Source organism: Lampris incognitus, chromosome 2, assembly GCF_029633865.1.
Source record: "Lampris incognitus isolate fLamInc1 chromosome 2, fLamInc1.hap2, whole genome shotgun sequence".
NCBI lineage: Eukaryota > Metazoa > Chordata > Actinopteri > Lampriformes > Lampridae > Lampris > Lampris incognitus.
In genome coordinates this window covers 127,080,445-127,090,520 of record NC_079212.1, presented here as the reverse complement: position 1 = coordinate 127,090,520, position 10,076 = coordinate 127,080,445, and the positions used below count along the sequence as shown (strand labels likewise).

The 10,076-nt window shown below is 44.0% G+C and overlaps 1 protein-coding gene across 1 annotated transcript; it reads left to right on the top strand.

Moving 5' to 3' along the window:
• The first annotated feature begins 1,473 nt into the window (after positions 1–1,473).
• Positions 1,474–6,572, top strand: LOC130107202 (opioid growth factor receptor-like). The gene is made up of 8 exons (XM_056273674.1): positions 1,474–2,166; positions 3,362–3,424; positions 3,537–3,575; positions 3,701–3,764; positions 4,515–4,593; positions 4,732–4,798; positions 4,884–5,032; positions 5,167–6,572. Exons 1-8 carry the CDS (start codon positions 1,693–1,695, stop codon positions 5,534–5,536), a joined length of 1,305 nt encoding a protein of 434 aa, XP_056129649.1. The 5' UTR covers positions 1,474–1,692; the 3' UTR covers positions 5,537–6,572.
• Positions 6,573–10,076: the final 3,504 nt, after the last annotated feature.

The window sequence follows — 10,076 nt, the reverse complement described above, 5'->3', positions numbered from 1 at the left end:
AAATTTCCTTTTGTTGAAATGATATAAACTCAATGTTAGTGTCAGAGCTTTATGCACATATTATCCCAATTTAGGGCATGTTTCTTACAAAACAAGGGAGAGACAGGATTTTCATTTTGTCACTATTAGTACGGTCCTGTGATGGACTGTAGGCCCTGTGATGGCCTGGCAGGCCTGTCCAGGGCTTCTCCCCTGCCTGCCGCCCAGTGACTGCTGGGATAGGCTCCAGCATCCCTGCGACCCTGAGAGCAGGATAAGTGATTTAGATTATGGATGTATATGTTAAGTATGTTCAAATATAAAATAGTTCACCTAGTGATCTGATTTTAAAAGGGAAGTCCTACAGGGAACTGTTTTACCTTAACAAACACATTTTGGCAACATGCATAGACGAAAGAGATGGAAACTTCATATTGCCGCTGTTTTACCTCACTTCTTTTGTTCACAGTGGAAGAGCCACAGAGAAAACCCAGTCGAAAAGACAAAGATATTGGGATGTCAGTTCTGTTTTTTTGAGCAAGATCATTTAAGTTGTCCACTCTGGGAAAGACAGAGAAATTTAGAAAGAGAAGGGAAGATGAGGAAGCAAGGGGTAGAGAGGAAGAGAAGGGTAGAGAGGACGAGATAGAGAGTGGAGATTGTTCATATCTCAGTTGTATAGGCTATCCTTAATTGTTTGATTAGCCTAACTGTTCTACTTCATTCAAAAAAAGTTTTATCAAAAATTGCAGTTTTTTCATTTATTTTGCACTGGCCTGCATACCCTAAAAATATTAAAATGAAAAGTAAATTGTACTTTGAGTAATTTCATTTACCTGGTACTTTTTTACTTGAGTAGGTTTCTCAAATGGTAATTTTCACTTTTACTCAAGTCATTTTATGGGAGTAATTATACTTTTACTTGAGTACAGATTGTCAGTACTCTACCCATCCCTGGTGTTTTATAACTTTGTATTTGTCCGAAGGACCTCCTTGAAAATGAGACGCTACATCTCAAGGGGCCATCCTTCCATAAATTCCTGGATTCCTAACAGTCTGTGAGCATCATATGTGTTTTGCTTAGGAATGGCGTTGAATTCAGTTGCGTGCGCGCGCGTGCGTGTACTTATTAAGAATGGCATTGAATTCAGGTGTGTGTGTGTGTGTGTGTGTGTGTGTGTGTGTGTGTGTTTAGTTAGGAATGGCAATGAATTCAGGTGTGTGTGTGTGTGTGTGTGTGTGTGTGTGTGTGTGTGTGTGTGTGTGTGTGTGTGTGTGTGTTTGTTCAGTTAGGAATGGCAATGAATTCAGGTGTGTGTGTGTGTGTGTGTGTGCGTGTTTGTTCAGTTAGGAATGGCAATGAATTCAGGTGTGTGCGTTTCAGTGAAAACAAAGCAGTTATTTGAAAATACGACGGGGTTTAATGAAAGCCCCGTTAATTGGCAGTTTCACCTCAATTCGACTAAGTTGTCTCGCGGAGAGCGCTACATGACACCCTCAGTATTACTAGGAAGTCCACCAGGCCCTTTCAGCAGCGTACACTGGAAAGGTTCCTCCTTGATTTAGGGAGTCGTCTTCCTGTGAGAACAGCGAGTTTAGTTCTTAAAAAACGAAAGTGAAACAGAACATCAGCACCGCCGTCTCTCTGTTTCTTCCCTTTTTCACCACCGACCTCGGCGCGCTGCCAGATTGCGAATCGCCCCTTTGGAAGCAATGTCGATCCTACGTTATAACGTCCGTTTGCCCAGTTTGGGGCGTTTGACATTTTGGAATTACCTCAGCGCCTTCAACCTGCGCCCTCGCCGGTGCTTGACAGCCGTAGCCGTCGGTATTGTGGGCACGTTGTGGTTGTGGTACAAGACGCGGAAACCCCCCGGAGTCCACGACGAGGCTCGGCCGAGCGACGGCGACCCCGAGGAAGTCCTGTCAGAGGTGGTCACCGAGAAGTCTGACTCTGATTCGGTTTCCGAGGGCCCAAAGAACGGCAAGAGAGCCGCCGACTGCAGCGTAGACATCGCCGAATCGCAGAAAAGGCCGAGGACCGAGGAAGAGGACAGTGAGGAATCTGACGGCAGCGAATGTGCGGCGAGTGAGGACGACGACTTCTCCTGCGAGTACGACTCCACCTGGGAGACGTCGTCGCCCACCGCCGTGTCCCACAGGACCGATCGCCGGGAGTCCGAGCATGTGAGTGAACTGGGACATACCTGCAAGTCTAAGTCTGTTGCGTGTACACCCACGTGTACAACAAACGGGGCCCGTAGTACCGGGTGATGATATTATGTTACCGCAGCACGAGCTGCACTTTATTCCAAAAGTCACTTTGTTGTGTTTTGCCAAGCGCGGGTCTATTTTAGGATTTTAATATATCCTACGTCTTAATACAAAGGCATGGCTGTGGCCGGGGGTTGGAGGCATCGTTTGCCCCCCCAACAAAACAAAAGGTCCCCGGTCTCGTCAGATCCGACTATGGTCGGACTCGATGAAGCGGCAATAATTGGCAGCGCTGTCCTCGGGAGGGGGGCGGAGTCGGCTTGTGTTCGTCACATGGATGCGTCTCTGGGTGTGTCGGGAAAAGCAGTGGTTCGGTCTGGACTCGCCTTGTAACGGAAGTGGCGAGGCGTCTCCTCCGAGACTGCCGGCCGGAGAGGTGCAGTTGGCGAACGCATGCAGTACGAGGGTGGGTGTTTGAATTAAAATAGGGAGCGATTGGCCACTAAATTGGGAGAAAAAGGGAAAAATCAGAAATACATTTTTAAAAAAAGAAAAAAAAGGTCCAAAGGTTCACTCAAATTGGATTCAGTGAAACCATGCGGCAATTATCTTAGGAACAAAATAAGCTCATAGTCACTACCTTGTGATGCTTTTTAAGGCTGAAATATCTATTATTTGGCGATTCTTCCACTAAATGACAAGTTTTTAGCATGCTACCAAGTATAGTTTATTTGTAGCCATAGTAGGTCAGAGGCCGGCTTTCCAGGCCTTTTAGTAGGCTAACTACAGCTCCACAGTCAAACCTATGGTTAGGATATAGTTTGAATACTCTGAGCTTCATTGGTTTCAGCTGCATTCAGTTTCATGAGCTGCAGTTGATTCCAGTAGTCACTTTATTGTTCTTTCCAAAGCACAAGTCTGTCCAGAGATTTCAATATATCCAGCATCTTTAATACAAAGGTTATTCAAGGTCACCGTCACATAACACCTTAGGACAATGTCTGTGAGTGTTCTCATTCATCCAGGTCATAGTTATATATGGACTTGGTTTTATATATATATATATACATATATATATATATAACCAAGTCCAGTTGCACTTGATTCAATTCCTTTGGATACCTCAGGATAATGTGTCTTCCCTGTTCTTTCACATATTGTTTTTCAGCGAACGTTTTGGATATTCAAACATGCCGCAAGAGACATGCAAAACTACCGACATGATTACACGGTAGGTTCATGATCTCCATGCACACACAGACACACATCAGCCAGTGTCCAAACCTTTTCTATGTGCATATTATTTTGTCCTCAAACTGCAAATGCCTGTACTGTCCCCACAGCACAAGCCAGCCCGCCAACACTGGAACCAGAAAGTAAGGGTAAGCTACTTGACTAACTTGACATGTGATTTTAACGTGTTGGTTGCATTATACGTTGAGTTACGTAGGTAATGTTGAATTTTGGTTGTGTAATAATTATTAATTTTCTATCTCCTATTGCACAGGTGGAGGGGGATGACATGGCTAATTTGAACTTCTACTTGGGGAAAACACCTTCAGCTCCTGATGGTACGATAAATGTTATTCCTGTGAACACTAAAAGTCATTCAAACTTGCCTCTTCACCTCAGCTATGAAATTACTGATTGCAGGTGACTGGTGGAGGAAATTCATTTCTTTTCTTTTTTTTTAGCTATTGGCCCTTTGACTTGGAGAGTAGTGCAGCATAGTGACCTTTGCCCACTTATCTTTGTTTTTCTTCCCCTTTGGTATCTGTCCAAGTTGGAGAGTACTGCTGGCGTCGTGTGTGGCTGCCGCTTCTCCCTCTCGTAGCCCCCCCTTCCCATCCACCCCTGTACGTCTGTGTTATGTTTATCTGTCGTCTTGCCCCCCCCCCCCCGTTTATGGTAAAGCGACTTTGAGTATTAGAAAAGTGCTATATAAGGTTAATTTATTATTATCTCATCTTTATAGTAAGTTTGGGTCTCAGCTCATAGAAGCAATGCTCAGTTTAGGCAGTAATTATCCTTTTACAATCTCTTTGGCCTGATATTTTACATCTGCATCATTGAGAGCAGCAGAAATCGATCTTCCCACCTCATTATGCTCACAGCCTAGTTTGAAGTCTGTTAGCAGGTTGGATGGGCACAGGCTACCCTTGGTTATAGACATGGATTTTCCTCTGCCAGCCAGTGCAAACATGTATGAATGAAAAGGATTCGGTATAATATTATAGCTGATCCCCAGCCGCAAAGATGGCACTACGTTTTCATGAAAATTTACTTCTTGTGCCTAACACTGTGCTTTTATTTTGAATCAGGAGTCTTCATTGACGAGTTCCACAGTGAATGGTATGGGAAGTACAACAAACTGGAGCGGGTTCATACTTTCATTCAATGGTAAATTATTTGATTGATGACTGCATGGATATTGAGGGTACCTAAGCTGACACTGTTGAAGGACTGTACCGATAATGAAGAGGAAATCAAGAAATAGGGTGCATTTCAAGTATAAGATTTGTCATTTATTTCCCAAAGGTTGTTTCCACTTCAAGAGCCAGGAGTAAACAAGGAAGCCAGGGAACTGACAAAAAGAGAAATTAAGGTGACATGGCAACAGCCACTGACAGATATCATTTGATGACTATTTCCTGTATAACCTTCTTAATAATCTTCTACCCATGCTTTAGGCATTCCTTGAACATGACATCGCAAAGGAAAATTTGCTGAAGTCCTACAAGCTCATGCTGGACTTCTACGGTATTGAGCTGTCCAATGAGGGAACTGGCGAGGTCCAAAGAGCATCAAACTGGGAAGAAAGATTTGGCAACTTGAATAGGTTAGCTATCTCTCCCTGTTTGAATGAATCTGTGTGTAGTCTTGGTACATTGAGAGTCACAAATCTCTGTGAGTTCATAAATTTACTATTTTAATGTAACCGTGTGTGTGTGTGTGTGTGTGTGTCCATGACAGTAACACCCACAACAACCTGCGCATCACCCGTATTCTGAAGTGCCTGGGGACTTTGGGGTTCAGTCATTACCAAGCTCCCTTGGTCCAATTCTTCCTGGAGGAGACTCTTGAGCATGGAAACCTTCCAGATGTCAAGGAGAGCGTGCTCAACTACTTCCTGTTTGCTGTCCTTGACCGGACAGAACGTAGGAAACTTCTCAAGTATGCCTTTCTGAACTATGAGCCGAAAGAAGAATTTGTGTGGTGCCCAAAGAAGATCCAATTGACATGGACAACGAAGGCAGGGATTCCGTATCCCACCCAACCACTGCAGGCGACGGTCCAAGATTACTGTGAAGATGGTTACTCTTCCAACACTGACTATGTGTGATGAGAAAACAGAGAGAGGGCTAAAACAAACTGTATTTGCTATCTGCACAGTGAAAAAGCCACTTCAGCTGACTGGCTGCACACACAAGAGCACAACCTTGTGTTGCTGTTAAGCCCACTGAGGCAAATTTGTGATATTGGGCTATACAATTGAACCTTGAAAGTCAGAGACATTTAGTTGCATCAGCATTCATGGTGTCATTTCATCAATACTATTGAGGTTTTGATTCAGAAAACATTTTACGAACCAAATAATTCCTTATTGAGAGAGGATAGTATAGACAGAAGAGTCAATGTGATTGAGAAATATAGAAAAAAATTATCTCCCACCGAGGACCGCCGGGTACAAAGACAAACCAGCAGGCTTGAGATGAAGCAAGTAAATATACAAATTTTATTTTAGAAACTGTCCAATATCTGTTTTTTTTGTTGTTGTTTTTTTTGGGGGGGGGGGTGAGTACACAAGTGACCAGCGAAAATACCTAATAGTCTTTGGGAGCCTATGGAAATTTGCCACAGCCAGAATAATCCAATTTTAGAATCCACTAACTAAAGAGATTTTTTTTTTCTTTTGAGATACTTTATTAATCCCTGTGGGGAAATTACGCTCTACATTTAACCCATCCTAGCTGTGTAGCTAGGAGCAGTGGGCAGCTGCCGTGCAGCACATGGGAACCAACTCCAGTGCTTTTCCCACTGCCTTGGTCAGAGGCACAGAGGTATTAACCCTAACATGTATGTCTTTTTGATCGTGGGAGGAAACTGGTGCACCCGGACAAAACCCACCGCAGACACGGGGAGAACATGCAAACTCCACACAGAGGAGGACCTGGGATTACCCCCAAGGTTGGACAACCCCAGGGTTTGAACCCAGGATCTTCTTGCTGTGACCACTGGGCCACCATGCCGTGATTTCGGTGCAGGTCAGATCAGCAGAGAGAAGAACAGTGATAATCTATTATGTGCTAATAAGGAGCTTATAAATCAAAGACATTCACTTGTAACCCCCCCCCCCCAATCACTTAATAAACGTTGTGTCCAGATGAGCTGATTCAATTGTGATTTTCTTACCTGGATTATTGAGCAAGCATAAAGACACGTGTATTATGAGAGTCCTCCAGCTACCACAATGGGTCCATAATCTACATAGAGCAATGGCGCAAGATTGACATCTATGCCCCACACCACTAATTAAAGCCTCCTGTAAATATTTAAGTCATTTTAATGATTGTCACAGTCGATCAAGATTGTTACTTCTCATTTCTTGTAATCTGTAGTTTTAATTCTTAAATTGTTTTGTCTGTTTCAAACAATTCTGATTTGACGTTTTACACAAGGGTCTTGACTAATTGTGCCTCAGTGTGTGCTTTAAAAAAAACCATTCACCTGATTGTCCATAAATCAATATTTGTTTTGTGAAATGTGGATACGTGAGGTATTGCAGAAGTGCTTCACTTTTTTGTTATATCTTAAATTGACAGAATGTTTTGAAAACTGATTGAAAAGGTAAACAGTTGTACCTGTTTTTATTTATTTATTTATTTATTTGAGATTCGTTTATACATTCTGAGCCCAACTCAACTTTCCCAATGTGTGATTTGGGAGGAGAAAAAAAAAGTTCTGCACATTAAGGTCCAATGTTAAGTATTTAATCAAATTATAAACATGGGTAGTTTTTGCATAAGGTATACGTTTATGTTTATGGTCAGATATTAAACCTCGGGATGTATTATTTTAAGCTCTGGAGTATTATAGCTATTATCTGAAGCGCTAGGGTATGGGATCTGATGAACTGCATTGCACAGATACACAGGCATAATGAATCAGCGCCAGGCGCCAATGCAAGATGGCCAAAGAGGGCCCCGGCCTGCCCATCACAATCAGACATAAAGTAATGTCAACAGAAAGAAGTGAAAGCACACAGCTTTACAATGACCAGCAACAGAGAAACACACTGCACAGTTGATGCCTAAATTAAATGATTACTAGGAAAACATAGACCAGACTACTTAACAAAATGTGGTGTCAAGAGCACCATAACAGATGAAAACATAATGGGTGACAGTACACCCGCACACTGACATTATTCATGTCTGCACATAGGCCTTATAAGCACAAAAAACAAGTTTGGAGGTTGATTATTAGTCAAAAAAATTATAAATAAGTTCTCCTTACATCATAGGAGCACTCTGCAGAATTTTCACCATGTGAAGTCTTTAGCCTACACTTGAGCAGCTAGCGAACTCTTCTGTATGGATTAGTACGCATGTCCATAATTACACGCGGGCACACTGCACATTTTTTAACATACCATATACCATATACTCAGCGCTCGTGATCTTTGATATGACAGTAACGAGATAAAAAGGGGTCTGTGTGGTGCCCTGGTTCGCCGAATGGTTACGGTGCATGCCACAAAACTGCAACGTCCCTGGTTCGATTCCAGTCAGTGAACCTTTGTTGTATGTCGTACCCATCTCTCTCTCTCTCTCTCCCCTTGTTTCCTGTCTGCCACTTCACTATCCTCTGTCGAGGAATCAGGGAACATTTAAGGTAGCTGCACAGATATTGAGTTGTTGTAACCGGCAAAGGGGATTTTATTTTTATTTATTTGCTTGGGGTTTTTTTTGGTTTTTGGTGAGATTCTGTTCTTGTAACTGAAGAAAGAAAAAAATAAAGCCACTTTATTTGACATTGTATTCTTACAATGAATTTGTTCTCTGCTTTTAACCCATCCTATTACATAGGAGCAGTGGGCAGCTGCAGCGCCTGGTTCTTCTTTCCATTGCCTTGGTCAGGGGCACAGACAGGAGTATTAACCATGCATGTCTTTTTGATGGTGGGAGGAAACCAGAGCACTTGGAGGAAACCCACGCACACAGGGAGAACATGCAAACTCCACACAGAAAGGACCTGGGATGGCCTGGGGTTTGAACCCAGGACCTTCTTGCTGTGAGGCAACAGTGCTAACCACTGGGCCACCATGCCACCATGGATTTGGATAGTTTGAATACAAACTGAGGAACTAGTATGGGAGGATATTGAATTGCTCCTGCCCTGTTTGCTAAAAGGTATAGCATCCCACATACTGCACTCAGCTCTCTGTAGTCCTTTATTCAAATGTTCACTGTGGTGTATTGATAAATGTTCTATCATTCACTGTGGGTACGGAACTACTTATTGTTTACATGTTGTTGGCCGGATGTAACACCGCCCAGAAAGGATATAAATATTAGGTGCAAAAGCGCCAAAACCCAGAACTGCGCTCTCCAATGCCTTGACAGTCAGGTGGACATGTACAGCCGAGAGATATGAATAAAAGCTCCTGTACATAAAGTCATCTCCGGGTACTTTGTCCATAAGAACACAACACTGGCGACGAGGGGGATTCGTTTTTCCACGAAAACTTTTCCTTCTGAGACGGAGAAAAAGGTGTGAGAGAAGAGAGCTAACCGGAGCAACTAGCAACGTCAGTCACGAAATGGCTGTGTTTAGCAGTGAGTCGGGTTTGTGCTTCAACGAGGCTAACGAAAGCTTCAGCACGTACGAGGATCGTTTTGCACAGTTTATCGAAGCCAACGGGATTGAGGAGGGGAAGCAACGGGCTGTGTTCCTATCCGTGGTGGGTGCAAAGATTTTCACTTTACTGACTGACTTGGTAGCGCCAAAGAAGCCATCGGAAACGCCATTAGCTGATATTTTTAAAGCATTGAGGGACTTTTATATGCCAAAGAAGAATGTCCTGAGCGAACGTTATAGCTTCCGTGCACGCAAGCAACAAAGTGGTGAGTCTCTAGCCGAGTATGTTGCCGCGCTAAAAGGGTTAGCAGCCTCTTGCGCATTTGGCACGACGCTAGAAGAACAACTGAGAGATCAGTTAGTATATGGTATCAGTAGTAAAGAGCTGAGAACTAAGCTGTTGAGTGCTGCTTATGGACAAGAGCTAAACTGGACTAAAGTGATGGACACGGTGAACAATTTTGAGTGCACATCCCCGAGTCTTAGAGCCAGCAAGCTCCGCTGAGAACAGACATTGTGAGAGCCAGCAGCTACAAAGGGAGCGCCAGTGCGCGCGGAAACGCGGCACACGACATGAAAAAGGGCGCCAGGGACACGGCGTGCTACCGGTGCCTCGGAGAGGGACATCAAGCAGCGACATGCAGGTACAAAGAGTTCCATTGCAGAGCCTGCAACCGGAAGGGCCATCTGGATAGGGCGTGCAGGTCCACTGCATCATCGGAGTCGGAGACGGCCAACCGGCGGCAGCTCCGGACGGGGACCTAGGACGAGCAGGAGGGCCACTCCTGCAGAGACGCAGACTCGCTACATCACCAGGGAGGAGTCTCCCCACGAGCAGCAAAGTGCATCGGAGGAAGAGACTGATTATGAGGACTACAGGGCCTCCAACAAAACCCACAAGCTGACCATCATCGAGGTAACAGGGACTGAAAAAGACTTGGGGTTGTTTTCCGTTACCGGTAGGCCTAAAAATGATAATGAATATGTCAGACCATTTATGGTCATGGTGAGATGTAATGGTG

What these genes read in the sequence shown, in the direction of transcription:
- LOC130107202 (XM_056273674.1), top strand. Translation starts at nt 1,693, where the DNA reads ATGTCGATCCTACGTTATAACGTCCGTTTGCCCAGTTTGGGGCGTTTG. An exon ending in GTTCATACTTTCATTCAATG is followed by an intron (nt 4,594 to 4,731) that starts GTAAATTATTTG and finishes TATTTCCCAAAG; the next exon opens with GTTGTTTCCACTTCAAGAGC. An exon ending in TGACAAAAAGAGAAATTAAG is followed by an intron (nt 4,799 to 4,883) that starts GTGACATGGCAA and finishes CCCATGCTTTAG; the next exon opens with GCATTCCTTGAACATGACAT.